A 22,048-nucleotide genomic window follows, 5' to 3' on the forward strand; every position below is an offset into this window, starting at 1 on the left:
AAAGTGAAAATTGTGTCCAAATTTTACCTTTTTAAAAAAATTCAAAAAGAAATCCAAACGGTTTATAAAAATTGTGAACAAATATTTGTAATCCTAAACATTTTTGGAAACAGGAACATTTTTTAGTTTTATGAAAAATGTGAATTTGTTTTTGAAATTGTGATCAAAATTTGGGAATACTATTTTTGGAATTCCTGAACATTTTTGAAAAAAAGCAGAATAGTTGAAATTTATGAACGAATTTGAAAACAAGAACATTTTAAAAATTGCAAAAATATATGAATTTTTTGGACATGTTTGAAGAAAAATAATTAATAGAGAAAAAATAAACATAAGAGAAAACTATAATTTTAAAAAGAAACTAAAAATATAAAAAAATAAGGGGCAAAGAAAATAACATAAAAAATAACAGGAAATGGACCGGCTCATTCGTGGGCGCCCTGTGCGGAGCCCCGATTATTTGCTGCAACATGCGGCAAAGAGAGTTTTTCCCGCTACCCCGGTGTCGTGCCATGGCGTTCCCGTTCCTTTTCTTCTTCTCTCTTCTTTTTTTCTACATAGACATCCCATTGTAGAATGCTAGTATAAGGTATGGTATTGTTTTCAAAGTACATACAATACACTAAAGAAAAAGCCAAGCTTCGAACACCGTGTAGAAACGCATAGTCCGCCGTCTGGTATTTCTTCTAGGGGAGAAAGAAAGGCGATCTTGTCTCCAGCCACCAGGGAGCTTCCCTCCGCCGCCATCCTCCAACCGCCAAGGAGCTTCCCTCCACCGCCCTCCTCCAACGGCTCCCCTCCATCGACGACCTTGATCGTCGGTGGTGAGGGGGTCCCAGGATCTACGCGTATGGATAGTTTTAGGGGCATTAGTAGCTTAGGGTTTTGGGTTGTTCCTCTTGGCTTTGGCGGTGGCTATGACAACGCTAAATGAAGAATATGTAGATCCTTCCCAAGGAGATGATCCACATTGGGGTTGGATTTGGAAACCAATCTGTTCAAGTAAGGATGACGTGGCGGCGGCGACATCCTGATGATGGACTTGTGTGCTCGGGCTCTACCGTTGCGGTGATGTTTGCTCCAGCGCCAACGCAGAGCATCGGAGGTAGTCTAGGAGAGGATGCAGATTGTGGTCTGCATTGGTGGCATGTGGAAGATGTGGATCGTGTGCTGGGTTCATGGCAGGCAAGTATGGTTTACTCTTGCGACGTCTTAGTCATACGGGGGTATCCGATCTAGAGTTCGATGGCGTGTCCGAAGGGTTGCCCCGATCTGATTCGTTCAACGGCGATGACATCGGCTTTGGTGAGCCGGAGGACCACAAAGCTGCATATTAGCGATGGAGTTGCGCCGAGTTCGGGTGAGGAGGTGATTTTTCATATATATATTTTCCTTTGGTGGCAGTTGTGGTCGTGCTGGAGGCATGTGACGGGCATTAGTGTCAAGCCCAGGCCTTAGGGTATTCTTTGGTCTTGATTATTATCTTTCTTGTCTACTATCTTTTCAGTTTTGTCAGGTCGACGTCATGTACATGACTTGTATTATGATATTTTTATATATAATCTCTTCTCTCCCTATATATATATATATGTATATATATATAAAATAAAGCACGGATTGAGTCTCCGGGTTCACCGTTGTGGCGTTTTTGTGAAAAAGTCCCTGTGGTTTTGATAATTAAACCTGCAGTCCTTATTTAAGTGGATCTGGAAAAAACGATTCGATTTTGCAAATTAACCCTTGACGCTCTTCTGTTCATCTTATCCAGTGGCAGAGAAGGTGGAAGGTGGGACAGCTTCGGCTGGGCGCTCGTGGGCGAGCTCGTCAGCCGTCCGGCTCTCCCCTCCGCTTGCGGCCCTCTCGGCCTCTCCTCCACTTCCGGCGTCCCCGGCCCCCCTGTAGGTGCGTCTCCATCCCAGCACCTTGATCCTGCTCTTGGCCCCTCCCTGATCCTGCTCGATTGGTGGATCTGCGGCTCAGGGCATCCTCGGCGTTCCTAACCTCAAGAAGTGCGGCGGCGGAAGATCCGCGTGGGGGCATCGAGCGCAGCTGGATCTGCGTGAAGGCATCCACAGCCTCCGTGCAGACGCTCGAGATCGACAACGCCACCATGATGTACAGCTGCGAGCTGCCCACCCGTGTCCTCAGCCTCTTCGTCCCACTCTTGGTGTCTCCTCAACGATCCTCAGCAGGGAGCGCATCATTGTCGTCAACTCCAAGCTGATCCGATGCGTCAAGAGGTAATCCTCTACTCACTTGACCGCCGACGAGGTATTCCAGTACGCCACCGATGTGCAGTCACTCTCCTCTCTCTCTTTCCCTCCCTCTGGTATCCCTCTCTATCTTGCTGGAATGGCACCAATCATCACTGGTCTGGACTCACACCCAACTTGATTTTTCCTTGTGCTGATTTGGGGTTAGTTCAGGTCCAGGGGCAGGTGCTAATGGAGAGTTTGAGAATGAATGCGAGGGGTGGTTGCATCTGTTACCCTTTAGTAATTTTTCTGTCGGTCTCTGCTTTTTTGATTCATAGGTGTACTTAGATCCTAGGATCAGATATATGCTACTGTAAAGTTGTCTCGGGATATTATCTATCTGTTTCTGATGATCAGCTTTCAGTTACTTGATACCACTGACTTTTCCTGTGTGGGAAAGACAACATCTTCTACTGGACATTTGCTAAGACAGAGCACTTCAGATTCCTTCTACATATAACATGTACTACAAGCTGGCTGTGATGGTTGCCGTCTATATTGTCGTGTGAATTGTTCCACACTTCTGATCATCATATTGTATGATGAGCAGTTGGCCATCTCTTATTCTGTGGGGATATGGTCCGTTTGTATTCTTCTAATTGATTCGGTTCACAATTCTAGCCGATGAAATTTGGTCTACATTTATGTGTACGTATGCTATCCTATATACTGGAACTTGTGCTTGCCCATTATATGATTATACTACAAGTAGACAAATGCAAATGTCCATAGTAGTAAACTTGTGGTCACGGGACTACTAGCTTAAAGTTTGTTAGATTATGTAAATGGGCATTTTTGTTGTCTGCTCTTTAGGTTTCCATAGCATGAGGTGGTGCTCTTGCTTTTAAAAACACATATAAACTGCAGTAATTTGAGGCTGAAAGGACCAACATTAGCAGCAATAATATAAATATCCATTAGAAGAGTTTTCTGCACTGAGTCCGTGGGTCTCACAAAGATATAAGATATATAGAATGTTGTAAAGATCAGCTTACCTTCTCATGCAATGGAACAATTGTGTGTCTTGATCTTTCCCTTTTTCTTTGGTTTTGCAGCCTAGAATTTTTAGACATGCGCATATAGATTGGAGCACCTAATAGTAGTTGAAAATGTTTTTGAGTAAAAATGCAACTAATACTCAATTTTCTAGGACTTGATACATCATGGTCTTCTTGTGCTTTGTTGTTTGGTTGGTGTAGAGCCCCTCAGCTCTTACCAAGAGGCTCTAGCTTTGAATCTGACTCTTTTAGTAGTTGGAGTGTTGCACACATGGAATTGATCGCAGGTACTTCATCTAAAGATCCCAAGATCAGAATTTTATTACCCTATGTCGAGACCTGCATTTTTGCTATGGTGCACCCTAAGCTTTCTAAATTTTTGTTATGAGGTTTAGAGAGGAAGCGAAGCAGCAACAGTTTGGGTTCAGAGAAGATTAGGAGCAGCAGTTCATTGGAGAAGGAGAGGTACAACAGCCGAGGGCAGTAGCAGAGAGCAGAATTAGCAGGCCAGGGGCGGCAGCAGAGGATCAGAAGCAGAGATGAGTTCGATTCGATTGCCATTGATAATGATTCAGACTTGAGTTTGCACCACCCTTGTGTTACTAAATAGTTTGTCCTTTTTCACTTGTGATTATGCACTAGAGATTTGCAAGGATGCATTGGATTTTTTTATACTGATTTGATGCACTCTGACTTTGGAATGCGAACAAATGTGATCTTCAATTGGCATTGATGATTCAGACTTCAATTTGCTAATATTGTAGCTGACCTAACCTTGAGTGTTACTCCGCTATACTAAGTAGATTGAGCTTTTTGTTACCCCAATGTCTTGAAAGCAAACTCTGTTCAAGGTTCCTTCTTTATCTTAGGCTCGGTACAGTGCTCATAATCTCAACTCAGTAGCAAGCTTATGGATGGAGTGTATTTCAGTTGACCAACATGGCCGGAGGTGTGAACCAAACTGACAACAGAGATATCCAGTCTCTCATGCTTTATTCTTCATGTAGTACAATAAAGTTTGTTTGTAGCTAACTTAGTCCTCTCGGACGCTCTTGCTTGATACAAGGGTATGAACATGTCGTACACTGACCGTGGAAAACGTTTGGACCTCATTTACAAAGATACATGTCACTGAGGTAGCTGGAAAATAATTTGATGGCCAAGAACCATCGAACCTATGGTGCACTTCTGAACTGTTATTGCTCATCTAAAAAAGAAGAGAAAGCAACACACCTTTATCACAAGATGGACGAGTGAGGGAGTCCTGGATTAGGGGGTGTCCGGATGGCCGGACTATACCTTCAGCCGGATTCCTGGACTATGAAGATACAAGATTGAAGACATCGACGGTATGGACGCCGATGAAGGAGATGATGAAGAACCAACGCCTACTAGGCCCTGGAAAGCCACCTCGTCATATGACATATACATAGTGGACACCCCAAAAGAAGGAGATGGCGATGAAACAGCGGAGGATGATCCCTCCAAGAAACAGCCTAAGCGCCGGCGTCAGCGGCGTCGCTCAAAATCCCGCCAAAACAAACACGGCGATTCCAGCACGGGAGATAATAATACTCCGGAAAGCGCCGAAGAAAATCCCCTCGAGCAAGATTTAGCACAGGAGGATGAGGAAACCAGCCCTCATAAGAGAGCGGCTGACAGAGAGGTCGAGGACGATAATTATATGCCTCCCTCCGAAGACGAGGCAAGCCTCGACGACGACGAATTCGTCGTGCCAGAGGATCCCGTCGAACAAGAGCGTTTTCAATGCAGGCTTATGGCCACGGCAAGAAGCCTCAAGAAAAATAGCAACAGCTTAAAGCTGATCAAGGCTTGCTAGTCGACAGATGGACTGAAGTCCTTGCGGCCGAAGAGCATAAACTCGAACGCCCCTCCAAGAGCTACCCAAAGCGCAGGATGCTACCCCGATTAGAGGAGGAAGCTCTTGATGCGGCCGACCGACCACCTCGTGGCCGTGACAGAGAGGCCTCTCGGCCCTCCACTCAAGCCGCATCCCGTATCAAGGCACGGGAATATGCGCCGGACTTACGAGATATGTTGAAGGACAAGGCAAGGCAAACAAGATCGATCTACGGATCGCGCGGGCGCCCCACGGCTTGAGACGATAACCATCACGCCGGCCACAAATTCGGCAGGGCCGAACACAGTAGACAAAGCTCACTGGAGCTATGTCGTGATATAGCCCAGTACAGAGGCGCCTCACACCCACTATGCTTCACTGACGAAATAATGGATCATAAAATCCTTGAGGGTTTCAAACCCATAAACATTGAATCATATGATGGCACAACAGATCCCACGGTATGAATCAAGGATTATCTCCTTCATATCCACATGGCCCGCGGCGATGATTTCCACGCCATCAAATACCTCCCACTCAAGCTTAAAGGACCAGCTCGGCAGTGGCTTAACAGTCTGCCAACAGGGTCAATCAGTTGTCGGGAGGACCCGGAAGCCGCATTCCTCGACAATTTCCAGGGCACTTATGTGCGACCCCCAGACGCTGATGACCTAAGCCACGTAATTCAGCAGCCAGACGAATCGGCCAGGCAATTCTGGACACGGCTCCTAACAAAGAAAAATCAAATAATCGACTGTCCGGACGCAGAGGCCCTAGCAGCCTTCAAGCACAATATCTGTGACGAGTGGCTTGCCCGGCACCTAGGACAGGAAAAGACGAAATCTATGGCAGCACTCACGACACTCATGACCCGCTTTTGCGCGGGAGAAGACAGCTGGCTTGCTCGTAGCAACAATATGGCCAAGAACCCGGGTAATTCGGATACCAGGGACAGTAGTGGTAGGTCGCGTCGCAACAAGCAGAAGCGCCGCATTAACGGCGACAATGCTGAGGATACGGCAGTTAATGCCGGATTCAGAGGCTCTAAAACCGGTCAGCAGAAAAAGCCATTCAAAAGGAATCCTATGGGCCCGTCCAGTTTGGACCGAATACTCGACCGCTTGTGCCAGATACATGGCACCCCGAAAAGCCGGCCAATCACACCAACAGGGATTGTTGGGTGTTCAAGCAGGCAGGCAAGTTAAATGCCGAAAATGAAGACAAGGGGCTACATAGCGATGACGACGAGGAGCCCCGGCCGCCGAACAACAGTGGACATAAGGGTTTCCCCCCACAAGTGCGGACGGTGAACATGATATACGCAACCCACGTCCCCAAAAGGGAGCGGAAGCGCACGTTAAGGGACGTATACGCGGTAGAGCCAGTCGCCCCAAAGTTCAACCCATGGTCCTCCTGCCCGATCACCTTTGACCGAAGGGACCATCCCACTAGCATCCGTCATGGCGGATTCGCCGCATTGGTTCTAGACCCAATTATTGACGGATTTCATCTCACAAGAGTCCTTATGGACGGCGGCAGCAGTCTGAACCTGCTTTGCTAGGATACAGTGCGGAAAATGGGCATAGATCCCTCGAGGATTAAGCCCACCAAAACGATCTTTAAAGGCGTAATACCAGGTGTAGAAGCCAGCTGTACAGGCTCAGTCACACTTGAAGTGGTCTTCGGATCTCCGGATAATTTCCGAAGCGAGGAGTTAATCTTCGACATTGTCCCATTCCGCAGTGGCTATCATGCACTTCTCGGGCGAACCGCATTCGCCAAGTTCAATGCGGTACCGCACTACGCATACCTTAAGCTCAAGATGTCAGGCCCTCGAGGAGTAATTACGGTCAATGAAAACACCGAACGCTCCCTCCGAACGGAGGAGCACATGGCGGCCCTTGCAGCGGAAGTACAAAGCAGCCTCTCCAGGCAGTTCTCCAGTCCAGCCATTAAACGTCCGGACACCGTCAAGCGCGCCCGGAGTAACCCAAAACAAGACCGCCTGGCACATTCCGAGCAGGCGTAGCAATGCGGCCCCAACCCCAACCCTCGCAAAAAGGCAACGCCAGTACTTCGCGTACATAACTACGCTCTAGAGATACCATGGGTACAGGGGGAGGGGCACCATCACGGCACGCCCAAAACGCAGCTTAAACCGCACCAGGGGCTGCCGATATATTTTATTTTCTCTTACTTTCAGGACTCCATTCTTCGGAAGGCCTGTTCGGCAGTTCAATTGCCGCATAAACGATGCAAGAACCAGGGAGGCAGACAAGCCATGCCGCATTACGAAACTCACAGGTGGTCTCTATCACGAGCAGTATACCTGTTTCGCATACTATTCCGTAGCTTGCCCCTGGATTAGACATGTTACGTAGTCCAACTTTTTGTCGCATTATTTGTATCGTTCTACTTTGATCGCAGCTATTTTTAATAAACAATGCATAGCTTTTGTCTATTTTTGCATTATCCTTTTATAAATATATGTTCCTTAACAACATGTTGCACCCGTATAATTTGGTACGGCCAAAATACGCCAGGGGCTTCAGTACCCCTCAATATGGTGTGAGAAGTCCGAACACTTTCACAAGTGCGGCACCCCGAACATATAGCATTATATGCATCGGCTCCGAATCATGTATTGGGTCAATAGTTGGGTTTGCCCGGCTCCTATGTTTTGGTGCCTTACGTTCCGCTATATCGGCTAAGGTAGCACTAGGAGAACCACTGCGATTGTTCCCCAGTTGAGCTGGGCCGAGCACCTCAGTGGAGAAAGGTAAAACTGACTGTCATGATGAAGCGAGAGCTGGTCGCTATTCGAGAGGTTTTTTCGAGTCCCTAAAGACTTATGCCGCTTAGGGCGAGGAGTCGGCTCTGTCCGGCCAAGGCGTGGATAGCGGCCCGAACTCGGTCTTTCGAATACTAGGGGCTTCGCCAAAATTTAAAATTATAGAATTCTATGGCTAAGTGAGAGTGTTCACGCGTTATAGTCCGATTGCCTTGTTCGTTGGGCTGAGCGCCTCCCTCGAAGGACCCAAACATGGGAAAAAGAGCGCTCAGGTTTATCCCCAAACACCCCAGCACTAGCGGCACGGGGGCAGAAGCTGACGACTCGCCATCTCTCAGAATTGATAAACAGCCGCACAGAAGGTAATATTTTAAATTCCAACAACATTTCTCAGCGCATATGAACAAGTTTTCAGCGCACAGGACAAAAACGAGCGAGTTTTACTCAAAAATTACATCCCTAGAATATTCATCCGCCATAAGGCGGGCACCCTTCAGAACATCCTTATAATAATTTTCGGGCTTGTGATGCTCTTTCCCCGGCGGTGGCCCGTCCTTCACAAGCTTCTCAGCATCCAGCTTGCCCCAGTGCACCTTAGCACGGGCAAGGGCCCTACGGGCACCTTCAATGCAGACGGAGCGCTTGATGACTTCGAGCCTTGGACAGGCCTCCACCAGCCGCCGCACCAGCCCGAAATAGCTCCCAGGTAGGGCCTCCCCAGGCCACAGCCGAACTAGGAGGCCCTTCATGGCCTGTTCGGCCGCCTTGTGGAGCTCGACCAGTTGCTTCAGCTGGTCGCTCAGGGGCACGGGGTGTCCGGCCTCAGCATACTGAGACCAGAACACCTTCTCCATCGAGCTGCCCTCCTCGGCTCGATAGAATGCAGCGGCATCGGACACACTCTGGGGAAGATCTGTGAACGCTGCTGGAGAGCTCCGGATTCGGGTAAGTAACAAGTAACTCACGTTTATATGTTTGCTTTGCATAAAGAATGCCTTACCCGCCGCTATCTTCTTCACCTCATCCAACTCCCGGAGGGTCTTCTGGGATTCGGTCTTGGCAGACTTGGCATTTTCAATAGCCACCGCGAGCTCGGACGCTCGCGTCCAAGGTTGTTAGAATCGCGATTTTGAATCGGATCGGAGCTCCGATGGTAAGATCGCAAATCGTAGAATCTTCACTATCAGGATCGTAGAAACGTAGATTCTGTGAACTAAAATCGTAGAATCATAGGGGTTAGTTTGGATCGTAAAGTCGTAGAATCGTATAACAGAATCGCGATTCTGACAACCTTGCTCGCGTCTTCGAGTCAAGCTCCAAACTCTCATGTTTCTTCATGAGAACCTGGAGCTCTTGTCGCACCTTGCCAACCTCGGCCTCATACTTCTCCCGCTCGGTGCGCTCCGCGGCCACACTCTTCTCGGCCTCGAGCAGCGCTTGCTTAAGGGTCGCCACCTTAGACATGGCCCCTACAATAGCCATGTTGATCCTGTTACTTTTTGCAATTGCATCCTTTTTATACATATTCAAACAAGGTATTTCTTACCTTCCTTCTCCTCGAGCTGCTTCTTGGCACGCCCGAGCTCTTGCTCGGACTTCTCGAGGCTCTGCTTCAGCGTGTCCACTTCCACAGTCAGTGCGGCGGACGCCAGCAGAGAAGCCTGCATACGCATATTGACTCCTTTGTTAGACTCCTGCGAATTTTTGATCCTCTATTCGTCTTTTCTTCGCGAACGCCCAACAGAGCATCACGGGCTACTGTCTATGCGGTAATAACTATTTTCACATTATTTACTTACCTCAAAGCCTGTCAAAAGGCTAGTATAAGCTTCAGTCAGTCCGCTCTTGGCGGACTGAACCTTCTGGACCACCGCACTCATAATAGTGCGGTGCCCCTCATCGATGGAGGCGCCCTCGAGCACCTCCAACAGATTGTCCGGCGCCCCCGGTTGGACGGAGGTCACCGGCACGGTGGGCTTGCTCCTCTTGGAAGGAGGTCGCCCGCCGGACTCTGGAACCTTTGAAGGTTCCGGAGCGGTGTCCGGCCCTGAGTCGGACTTGGAGCCCTGGGGGGTTTCATCCCCTTTTCTCCTGTAGTCCGGGAGGTCGCCTTGCGGTGCCTCCAGGACCACCTCCTCCCGGCTTGGGACCTGTTGGGACAACACTTCGGTGTTGTCCGTAGGGCGGGGGGAGGAAGTCGTCGGAAGCGAGTTCACATCCGGCGAATCCATTGAGCCGCTCGATGACGCGTTGAGCCGGTCCTTGAGCGGGCTGCATAAACATATTCGGCGTAAGGGAAAGCTGTGCAATAAACGAATACTATGAATTACTCTGGTACCCGGATACTTATGATTTTGCCAGGGGCTTGGCCCTGGGCTGCCACTCCTCTTCGCCGTCGTCGGCGTCGGTGGAGTAGTCCGGAGGAAGGGTTTTCCCCTTCTTGGACCCTCCGGCCTCCCCGGAGAGGGCGGCCTTCCTTTTCTTCTCTCCTCCCGCTGGAGGGGGAGAGGTCTCTTCTTCTTCCTCCTCGTCTTCACGAGAGGAATGCGCCTCAGAACCGCCGGATGATGGATCCGACGCCTCCTGGCGCCGGGCACTCTTTCGAGTCCCCGTGGCCTTCTTTGTGGCCTTCTTCTCCGGCACCACATAGGGTGCCGGAACCAGCAGCTTCGCCAAGCGAGCGTTCGCTGGGCCTTCGGGCAAAGGAGCCGGATAGTTGATCTGTCCGGACGTCACCTGCCAATCCTGTCAAAAGTAAGGGAGCTTAGATCCCGCATGGAGTCAAACTATGAAACACTGATATCCTATAAAAAAACAGCTTACCGCGAGAGCGTGATGCTGCGCGCTGAATCCGTGATCCTCGGTAGCGGATGCGGGAGCCTCGGCGCCTTTGAAAAGCACCTTCCAGGCATCTTCGTACGTCGTGTCGAAGATCCTGCTTAGTGTCTGGTGCCGCGCCGGGTCGAACTCCCACAGGTTGAAAGGCCGTCGTTGACACGGGAGAATCAGGCGGATGAGCATAACCTGGACTATGTTGACAAGTTTGAGCTTCTTGTCCACCATGGTTTGTATGCACGTTTGGAGTCCGGTCAGCTCTCCTTTCTTGCCCCATGACAGGCCCGTCTCCTTCCAGGAGGTGAGCCGCGTAAGGGGTCCGGATCGAATCTCGGGGGGTGCGACCCATTCGGGGTCGCGCGGCTCGGTGATGTAAAACCACCCCGATTGCCACCCCTTTAGGGTCTCCACAAAGGAGCCCTCTGTGACACCCCAAAATTTTTTTGGCCTTGTTTTATTAAATTAAAATTTTCTCCAGGAATTAAAACTTTGATTTTCTGGACTCCCTTTTGATTTTTGAAACATTTTCTTCCTTGTTGTGATGGAGTTTTTCCCCAGAGTGAAAACTTTTCAAATTTGTTATTGGACTTACTTAACATCTCAAGAAAAAACTCTTCTTTTATTTAGTAGAACAATTAAACAATTAATTTGCTTGAGTGTTAATTTTCCTGAAAAATGGCTTTTCAAAGTTATATGGTCACATTTGAACTACAACCATTTGATAAATTCACTTAAAATTCCCACCAAAATTTGGAGATGTCATGTGATGTCTTTAAATCACTTTAATACAAAAATATCTTTTATTATTGAATTATTTTGAGCTCTACAACCAATTCTGTTCTCTAGTCCAGAGTGCAATTTTGCACTACAACTCATTTAAATATTTCCTTCTAGCCTCCACCAAAATTATGGGATTTTAGTAGTAGCATATGATTCAACTTTATGCAAAAACCCAGTGTTGTTATTTGAAAATTTTGAGTGAATCAACTTCTTTTCCATTCTGATCCTGCCTTGTGATTTCTACTGCAACCCTATTCATTTTTGCTCCAATGACCTTGTGCTTTCTCCTGCTTGTAGTCCTCCCTGCAAGACCACTAAGTCCAGGAGCATGCACCTATTGGATCATTTTTGGTTCATGTAATGATGCCTTTTATCTCCTGACCAGAATTGAAGTTCAGCAAAACTTGCACTAGCAAGTTTCTCCTTTTGTCCAAATGACCTCACCACTCTCTTTTGCATCTAAGGAGACCCTGATCTGGAGAATTTGGCCACTCCAAGAAATGCCTAAGTGCCCTTGGCATTTTGTCATACACCTTATGGGCATGATCTGTTTTGACATGACTTTTGTCATTGCACTATGAGTTTGCACCTCTGATCAAACTAACATGTCCACTAGACTCCCAGGTGCTCCTAACCTAGGTCTGCTAAGTGCCAGCCTCACCCAAGCCCGATGGCATGCACTGGCATTTCATCGAGCACGTTCCGTGCGTGCTCTGGGCGCGAGCAGAGCACGCGTTTTGCACGTGCCGCGCCCGAGCCGACGCGTCGCACCCCTGGGCTCTGCCCGCCCTACAGAGCCACGCCACTCACTCCCCTTCTCGCTGCAACGCGCCAAGAGCCCTCGCCACGTCCCCGACAGGCCAGGAGCTAGCCGCCACGGCCGCCGACAGCCCCTGCTCCGTTCAGCACCGCCCAAGCCTCTCCCGCTCGCCACCTGGCTCCTGGAACAGCATGAGCTCATCCACAAGCGTGTTCACTAGCGCTCGTCGCCGCCACGACGCCCTAGCTACAGAATGGCGGTCGCCGGCGACCTTATCCGCGGCCACCGTCGGAACCGACCCCGATCGCCTATTTAAGGAGCCCCGAGCTCTTCTCCGCGCGCAGGCAGTCCCAAGCCATCTCCCTAGGACCCCCATTGGCAGCCAATCGACCCGGGGAGGTCTCCTTCCCCATCTCCGGCAACCGCAGCCGCCGCCACTGCCCCGGCCATTCCGGCGCTACCAGAGCCTTCCCCCTCTCCGTTCTCTTCACCAGGAACCTTCTCATCCTCCCGTGAACCCGTTCCCCTGCTCGATTTTGATCGGGAGTCATCGTAGCCCCAAACTCACTTCGCCCCCGAAGCCATCTCCGCCGCGAAGCTCGTCGCCGGCGACTCCGTCCACGTCGGCGACCATGGCGGGTACCCCCGAGTTCGTCTCGACCTCCTGAGCACGCCCATGCGCTCAGATCACCGAGGGACGCCGCCATTCGCTGGCGAGCCTCGCCGGAGCTCCGCCTCTGTTCGGTCAGGGGGGAACGACGCGCGCGTGGACCAGTCAAACCTGACCAGTGGGCCAGGCGGGCCCACTGTCGGTGACCCACTGGCAGTCCACGCTGGATAAGTGGAGGCGTATTTCCAGAATACGCTTTCGATGTGTACGTATATATTCGAATCGTTTTTCTTTTCTGATTTATTTGTTTAAACAGATTTTGACCACAACTTTGACCGGCTATATCTTTTTAAATAAAACTCCAAATGAGTTGATTCTTTTTCCTACCTTCCTCAAATTTTGTCTAGTTTATTTTAAGATTTATTTCAAAAAAAAATTCAAACAACTCTTTGTGCTGTTTTGAATTTGTGTGTTAATTCAAATTTATTGAAAATAGGATTTTGGAGAGAGGAAGGAAAGCTTTCAAAAGCTTTGGAGTGCACCCTGCCTTTCCACACCATAAAGGCAAGCATTCTGAACCCCGACATAGTATTTTTGGTGTGTTAGTTGACTCATTTATAACACCATCTCATTTCGGAGAACTCGTTATTTTATGTGGCGATGTGATCATTTGCATGAAGGCATATTAGTGATTTCCTTGCTGTTGGAAATGAATATACTTGTGATGGTAATCATCCTCATGTGCCTTGCATGCATGCCGGAAAGGAATCCGGAAAAGCCTCTGCCTTGGGTAGGCGTGAGCTTATCGCCGGTCTCCGTCGGGACGGTTATGTCCGGTATGGCATGGTAAGGTATATTGAGTCGTGATTTTGTTGGTTGAAATATATTTATTATACATGTCATGCAGGGAACTTATAAACCTCCTGAGTCGACCGCAGATCGAGTCTTGTTCTAGTAACCCCCATACTTGCCTCGTACTACCACTCGTCCCTGCCGCAGGTAGGGTACGGTTCAGTAAGTTGTCAACCCCTTTCCAGCACACACCGTACAGAGAGGCCATGGTGGAAGATATCGGTTGTAGCCGGTAGGCATGCCACCTGGTCAGGGGGCATGGGTGTTTCCCGTTGGGACCGAGAGGGGAGGCCATCCCTTAGAGCGCGCGATATAAATTTGATCCCATGCTACGCGAGGTTGTAGCCTCCCCACTTAGAGTTTTCCTTAACAAGTGTCGTGGGTGATTCCAGACACCGATGAGTTAAGCTGGTGTGTGCAAGTTAGGCGTGTTTTCAACTAAAAGGCCGTAGACGGAATTAGTCCCGATGGACTAAAGAAATCCGTTACTCGTGGGTAAAGAGTACACCCTCTGCAGAGATTAAACCTATTCGAATAGCCGTGTCCATGGTTAAGGATTACAGTCTGGGATGGGTCAAGTGTTGGTCTTAGTGTCGGTCTTCGGAGGTGAAATTGTTAAACCAAACTTGGATACCGACTGGTGACTTGTGAGGACCGTGATTACTATTTTGTGATGGACTAACCCGTTGCATCATTTGTATTATCGAGTATCCCTGGGATGGTTCTACCTCCTGGATATTCATTGTGATTATTTATTTTATGAGCCCTTTATGTGGTGTCGCTGAGACGCCCGACTGTGGCATTGCTTGTTATTTATTTACTTTATAAGCCCTTTATGTGGTGTCACTGAGACGCCCGACTGTGGCATTGCTTGTTATTTATTTACTTTATAAGCCCTTTATGTGGTGTCGCACAGACGCCCGACTGCGGCATTTTATTCCCACTCCATTATTGCTTATTCATGTTGCATATAAATAACATGCTTGCATGCATAACAGATGTTTTATTTGTGACTGACGATGTGATCATGGAATACTTCAGTGCATGATTATCAATTATATTATCCCAGTGTTCATAATGTTTGCGAGTACATTCAAAGTACTCACTGGCTTGTCCCTGGCTATTGTCTTGGCCAGAATTCTGCATGGAGAGGAGCATTGCGGTGACAGCCCTGGAAACTAAGCAACGGTGATAGCAGCCTCGCGAAGATAGGAGTTGACCTGGTCAGCTGTTCCTGTGGGAAATGGAGTCCCATAGACACTAACGACTCACAAACCGCTTCCGCCATCGACCACTAGAAATCCAATTGTTGTACTCACAGGCCAGAATGGTCTTGTACTACATATTTTGTATTTTTGCTTGAAATTTCTGTATCAAGTTGGTGCCTCATCAGCTAACAGTAATCCTGGGGCTGGTGAGCAAGACGGCCATTTTCTGGAAATTTAATACCCGGAAAACCCGGTCGTGACACCCTCGAGCCATAGGACGTTGGCCATCTTGCCAACCATGGCGCCGCCGCACTCTGCCTGGTTGCCGCGCACCACCTTCGGCTTGACGTTGAATGTCTTGAGCCATAGGCCAAAATGGGGGCGGATGCGGAGGAAAGTCTCGCACACGACGATAAACACCGAGATGTTGAGGACGAAGTTCGGGGCCAGATCATGGAAATCCAGGCTGTAGTAGAACATGAGCCCCCGGACAAATGGGTGAAGAGGGAAGCCCAGTCCGCAGAGGAAATGGGGGAGGAACACCACCCTCTCATGGGGCCTAGGGGTGGGGATGAGTTTCCCCTTTTCGGGAAGCCGATACGCGATGTCATTAGACAGGTATCCGGCCTTCCTCAGCTTTTTGATATGTCCCTCCGTGACGGAGGAGACCATCCACTTGCCTCCTGCTCCGGACATGGCTGGAGAAGGTTGAGGTTTGAGTGCGGACTTGGGCGCTGGAGCTCGAGTGCGCAAGAATGGATAGGCAAAGGAGGAAGAAGGCGTAGGTAGAAGGGTGGATCCTTATCCCCTTATATGGGTGGACACAACTACATGTCCCCACCAGCCTGGTAAAACTCGCTTATCTCCAAGCGCCGTAATCAATGGCGCGGTTGGGTTACCCACGCCCGTATTGATAAGAATCCCGGAATAAGGGGACACGATCTCTGCTTTGACAAGACGTGCCAAGGAAACCGCCTCGCATAACGTGCTGAGATGGGATAATGAAATGACTCGGATAAAGGCTTGGCCGTGGTGTGTCACGCTACGGAATACGTCAGCAGATTAGATTTGTGTAAATATTATTCTCTCTGTGGCAATATGTGGAAACTTATTTTGCAGAGCCGGACACTATCTTTGTGTTCAAAATCTTTTATGAAGTACTTGGAGGAGGAACCCGCCTTGCAATGCCGAAGACAAACTGCGCGCCGGACTCGTCGTCATTGAAGTCTGGTTCAGGGGCTACTGAGGGAGTCCTAGATTAGGGGGTGTCCGGATGGCCGGACTATACCTTCAGCCGGACTCCTGGACTATGAAGACACAAGATTGAAGACTTCGTCCCGTGTCCGGAAGGGACTTTCCTTGGCGTGGAAGGCAAGCTTGGCGATATGGATGTACAGATCTCCTACCATTGTAACCGACTTTGTGTAACCCTAACCCTCTCCGGTGTCTATATAAACCGGAGGGTTCTAGTCCGTAGGACGACATACACATCAACAATCATACCATAGGCTAGCTTCTAGGGTTTAGCCTCTCCGATCTCGTGGTAGATCTACTCATGTACTACCCATATCATCAATATTAATCAAGCAGGACGTAGGGTTTTACCTCCATCGAGAGGGCCCGAACCTGGGTAAAACTTCGTGTCCCTTGCCTCCTGTTACCATCCGGCCTAGACGCACAGTTCGGGACCCCCTACCCGAGATCCGCCGGTTTTGACACCGACAACGAGCTTGGCATCAATCAACAATCTGATATCCCTTTACATGAAGTAAGGCCAGCATCAAACGAAACTTAAGGGCCTTGATTTAGAAGGTCACATAAATATCTAGATTGATCGTTAGTAGTCAGAGCTGTTTGGTAGATTCACTTCATAATACTCAATTTTCTCCTGCTTGTATCATCACCACCGTGTAATGTAGCATAGTACTCCCTCTGTAAAGAAATATAAAAGCGTTTAGATCATCACTTTTAAAAACCTAAGCGTTCCTATATTTATTTTTTTACGGAGAGAGTACTATGCACAAAGATCAGCACCTAAATTACTTGAATGTTGGCTCAGGGCTTTTTTTACTTAAAAAGGTGATTTTGTTTCTCCTGGTGCATTGTTATTTATAGGCGTCATTATTCTATAATTTATGACGTTCTGCAGGTTAGCAGAAATGTCACATATAATTGGTATTGAACTACAAAATATTTATGTCTCCGTTGCAACGCACGGGTTTTTTGCTAGTATAAATAAGGGACATATTATACCATGAAAAAAATATGAAAATGCCGTGTCATCATCACAAGCTGATAACTGTCGCTTAGAGATGTGAAAGGTGGGCTTTCAGCCGTGGAATAACATGGCATGATTAATTTAACGTATCGCTAATCTTCGATGCGAAGCTGCCGTGAAGTTTCTCGCAAGGGAAACACACGCACTAGGACGAATTATATAACTGGCGGCCGGAGCTTGAGTGCAGCGAAAAATCAGGCGGGCATGGAGGGGAGGAGCGACGCCGCCGCGATGTCGTCGGAGCCGGTGAGGCTCATCGGCTGCTTCGGCAGCCCGGTGGTCCACCGCGCCGAGCTGGCCCTGCGCCTCAAGGGCGTCCCCTACCAGCTCATCGAGGAGGACCTCAACAACAAGAGCGAGCTGCTGCTCACGCACAACCCCGTCCACAAGACCGTCCCCGTGCTCCTCCACGGCGACCTCTCCATCCCGGAGTCGCTCGTCATCGTCGAGTACGTCAACGAGGCCTTCCCCGGCGGCCCGCTGCTCCTCCCCAGCGACCCCCTCGCCCGCGCCAACGCCCGCTTCTGGGCAACATTCCTCGAAGAGGAGGTACAGCAACCGCCGTAATTCAATTCAGCACCCAGCTTTCATTTTTGAACACTCGACGACTCTGCTATAGGCCTGCGCAGTTCAAGAAGCCTTTGTGGATTGCGCTGTGGACGGACGGCGGGGCGCAGGCAGCGGCGGCAAGGGAGACAAAGGCGAACCTGACGCTGCTGGAGGCGCAGCTGCCGGAGGGGAAGAGGTTCTTCGGCGGCGACGCCATCGGCTTCCTCGACATCGCCGTCGGCGGGGCGCTCGCGCACTGGATGGGGGTGGTCGAGGAGATGGCCGGCGTGCGGCTGCTCACCGAAGAGGACCACCCGGCGCTGTGCCGCTGGGCGAGGGCGTACAGGGCCGACGAGACCGTGCGGCAGTCTCCTGATCTTATTAAGGGGGAGTGGGGACTGCAGACGATACAGTAATATGCTTCTCCCATGATGTGGACAAGGCAGTGAATGTTAAGCTGCTACTCTATTTGTTTGAACTGATGTCTGGGCTAAAAAATAACTTTGACAAGAGTGAGGTTTTTTCAATTGGCGGGGATAACGATATTGACCAAATTTATGCTAAGATGTTTGGGTGCCAGGTTGGCAAGCTTCCTATGAGATATTTGGGGGTCCCAGTGACATATGCTATGCTTAAAACCGTGGACTGGGATTTCCTAGATGCTAAGCTCCTGAAAAGATTAGCTGCCTGGATTAGTTATGTTGCTTTGTCTGGTGCTAGATTAACTTTGGTTAACTCTAGCATAGATGGGATTCCATCTTATTTTATGTCTATGTTCCTCCTTAACAAAACGTTCATTGAGAAGATGAATAAACATCATAGACGTTTCTTTTGGAGGAGGAAGAAAGATAAACGGGCTTATCATTGGGTTAGGTGGGCTAGAGTCTGTCTCTCTAAGAAAAAAGGGGGATTGGGTATTAAGGATCTTCATAAGCAGAATATTAGTCTCCTTGTTAAATGGTGGTGGAAATTGGAGTCAGGTGGTGGGTTGTGGCAAAAGATTGTACGGGCCCGGTACTTTAAACGCAAGACGTGGCTAATGTACAGACCCGATTTAATGACTCCCCTTGTTGGAAAGCTATTATGAAGGATAAAAAGGTGTATATGGAGGGCAGAGGAATTCGCATAGATATGGGCAACCTGGCTAGGGTCTGGCACGACCCCTGGCAAACTGAGACCCCTTTGAAAGCCTGTTACCCTACTCTATTTGATATCTGTCAAAAGCAACATTGTACCTTAGTGAAATTTGCTGCTAATAACTTTGTGATGGGATTCTGGCGTAATCTTTTTGCTGAGCTTTCTGATCAGTGGGCTAATGTGGTGGATGGGGCTAAAAAGCTTTCTTTGAATGGTTCACCTGACCAAGTTATTTGGAAGTTTAATAGCAAAGGAGCTTTCACCATAAAATCTGTTTATGAGTGGTTAGAAGAAGATTTATCGGGACCTGATTACAAGTTGATCTGGAAAGCTAAGATTCTTTTGAAGATTAAAATCTTCCTTTGGCAACTGTTCCAGAATGCCATCCCTACCAGGGATAACCTGCGCAAAAGAAATTGGCCTCGGAACCCAACTTTCTCATTTTGCCATGATATTGAAACTGCGGATCACCTTTTCTTTGGGTGTGTGTTTGCTCGATCTGTTTGGGGGGCGATTGGGACAGCTTTGGGAGCATCCTGTACTCCTAAAACTATTTGGCAGAGTTGGGCATGGCTTTATAAATATCTTCCTGGGGATAAAAAACATTACATGACTATTGTTGCTGCTATCTATTGGGGTATTTGGTGCACTCGCAACAAGGCAACCTTTGATAAATGTGTCATTCGCTCTCCGTTGGAGGCTGTTTTCACTGCGTGCTCCTTTTTGATGTATTGATCAGGTCTTCTGAAAGGGATCGACAAGGAAAGCGTCCAGGCTGGAGTGCAGAAGATGGTGCGCGTGGCTGCGTCATTGGCGGATCATTCCGCTCCTAGGGGAGGCTTATGCTGGGGAATGGTGCGGGAGCTTGAAGTTGCTTTGGCCAGTAGTCTTTGAAGGTTATGATTTCACTGGGGTTTTGATGCCCGCTGAGATGTTTTGTGGCTCCTTTTGTATTGGCGTCTCGTGCTTTACTCCTGATGCACGAGGTGTTCGCACTACAGGAAAATTCTGTTTTCCCGTGTGTTAGGCTATAAGCCGAGAGCTATATTTTGGGTACTCGGCTTATATGCATCTAAGCCGTGTCTAGGCAAAAAAGCCCTCGGCTTATAGTGAGCACACGGTATCTACAGGAAAAAGCACTCGGCTTCTAGCTGGCACTCAGCAAAGACATCTGCCACGTGTCTAGAACGGAGGTAGCTGACGGCGCCGTCATGGAGCATTCTATAAGCCGTGTGCCGCGGGATAGCACTCGGCTTATACAGTATGTAAGCCGTGTGCCCTGAGATAGCACTCGGCTTATACAGTACGTAAGCCGTGTGCCCTAAGATAGCACTCGGCTTATATGTTGGCAACCCATGAAATTTATGGAAAATTGGTTTAAAATGATTTTCATTGCATTTATCTTTACTATTTATTGTTATTTCTTTCTCACCCAATTTCTCCCGACTAGTTTTATGGGTCTTATTTTCGAAACTCCCAATTTAACGCCACTTTATGATCACGTGCAAAAGTAACTAGTGTACTCTTCCAACCCCCTAGGTTACCCATATTATGATCACATGCAAAAGTCATTACTGAAAATTCACTCTACACCCAGTGCTTGGCTCTTCGCTGGGAGCCAAAACACGGCTGGACACTCGACAACCCGAAGTAAGTAGGTGGTTGTGCCTGCCTCACCCTCGTCTGCACAAGGCCTACGCATGTCGCAAAGAGATCACATAGGATTTCTCATGCCGCTTCTGGGCATGATTTCATCTGTCACCTTGCAGATCTGCAATTTCTGACGCAGAAACCGTAGCAGTGCAATAAATGTCTCAAATATTGCAGGCAGGTCCAAAAAATGTGGGGGCCTGGCACGTGTCATTCGAAGGCTTCCTTTGAGAGCATAAGAAGTTTCTAGGCCAACAGAGCAACATGACCCGCACTGCCTTCACAAACCCGACACGTTCCCTCTCGGTACACAGAGACTACCTCGGAGCTGGCGGTAGTTCACAAGTGGCCCCAGATGAGGCGTATTCAAAACGTGTCGAAACTTCTACCACACCCTAAAGGGGTCATGGGATGACACCATGCCAGCTCCCGAGGATTTCCGACATCGTACGATTTTTCGACGCTTTAAACAGTTAGATCAGGCAAGCCGCCGAGGTAATTTTACCCCCGATGTCCGGACATGCCCTTCTCTCGTCCGCATAACTCCTACGCTTGTCGCAAAGACATCACATATGATTTCCCATGACACTTTCTGGGCATGATTTCATGTGGCGCCTTACAGATCCGCAAATTTCAGTGGTGAAACCCTAGTAGTGTAATAAATGTATCAAATATTGCAGGCGGGTCCGAAAAATGCAGGGGCTTGGCACATGTCTTTTCATGGCCTCCTTTGAGAGCACGAGAAGTTTTGAAGCCAACGGAGCAACAGGACATGCACTGCCTTCACAAACTAGACACGTTCCCTCTCGATACCCAGAGACTACCTCAAAAATGGTGTAGTTTACAAGCATCCTCGAGTGAGGCATATTCGAAACGCGCCCAAACTTTTACCACACCCTACAGGGGCCATGTGATGACGCCATGCTAGCTCCTGAGGATTTCCGGCATCTTACGATTTTACGAGGATTTAAAACAGTTGGACCAGGCATGCCGTCGAGGTACCTTCGCCCACCCGGTGGCTGGGCCTGCCCCTCCCTCGCCCGCACAAGGCATACACATGTCGCAAAGACATCACATAGGATTTTCCATGCCGCGACATCGTACAAAATAATCAATGTTGGGGATATCGCGACATCGTACGAAATAATCATTATTTATTAAAAAATGAAATAAAAATACAATAAGAAGAAAATAAAATATGTATAGTAAAGATACAATAAAATAAAATATAGAAATTATTAGAAGTAAAAATAATAAACTTTTTCTATTGAAATAAAATAAAAATATTAAAAAAAGTTGTAAACCGTGTGTTTTTATAAGACACACGGCTTACCAGTCTATTCTAGGCTTAGTAGTGAGCGCGGGACTTGCGAAAATAGACACGCGAAAGAGGCCATTTTGGCCCAGATCCACCGCGGAACACCTTCAGCCCCCACTTCTCCCGAGCGCCGCCCCTGTTTCTTCTCCCCGCGCGCTGTCGCCCT

At 48.7% G+C, this 22,048-nt stretch overlaps 1 protein-coding gene and 1 long non-coding RNA gene across 2 annotated transcripts; both read left to right on the forward strand.

Moving 5' to 3' along the window:
* The first annotated feature begins 1,750 nt into the window (after positions 1–1,750).
* On the forward strand, positions 1,751–4,001 carry LOC125527402. The gene is made up of 4 exons (XR_007292087.1): positions 1,751–1,902; positions 1,981–2,240; positions 3,406–3,540; positions 3,649–4,001. It is a non-coding gene; the product is annotated as an uncharacterized LOC125527402 (long non-coding RNA).
* Positions 4,002–17,418: 13,417 nt separating this feature from the next.
* On the forward strand, positions 17,419–18,243 carry LOC125527410 (probable glutathione S-transferase). The gene is made up of 2 exons (XM_048691918.1): positions 17,419–17,777; positions 17,848–18,243. Exons 1-2 carry the CDS (start codon positions 17,433–17,435, stop codon positions 18,151–18,153), a joined length of 651 nt encoding a protein of 216 aa, XP_048547875.1. The 5' UTR covers positions 17,419–17,432; the 3' UTR covers positions 18,154–18,243.
* Positions 18,244–22,048: the final 3,805 nt, after the last annotated feature.

This window comes from Triticum urartu, unplaced genomic scaffold (genome assembly GCF_003073215.2).
Source record: "Triticum urartu cultivar G1812 unplaced genomic scaffold, Tu2.1 TuUngrouped_contig_380, whole genome shotgun sequence".
Classification (NCBI taxonomy): domain Eukaryota; kingdom Viridiplantae; phylum Streptophyta; class Magnoliopsida; order Poales; family Poaceae; genus Triticum; species Triticum urartu.

Excerpts from the sequence above, each read along its gene's own strand:
- LOC125527410 (XM_048691918.1), top strand. The coding sequence starts at position 17,433 with ATGGAGGGGAGGAGCGACGCCGCCGCGATGTCGTCGGAGCCGGTGAGG. Across the intron at positions 17,778-17,847 it reads CAACATTCCTCGAAGAGGAG|GCCTGCGCAGTTCAAGAAGC; the intron begins GTACAGCAACCG and ends ACTCTGCTATAG.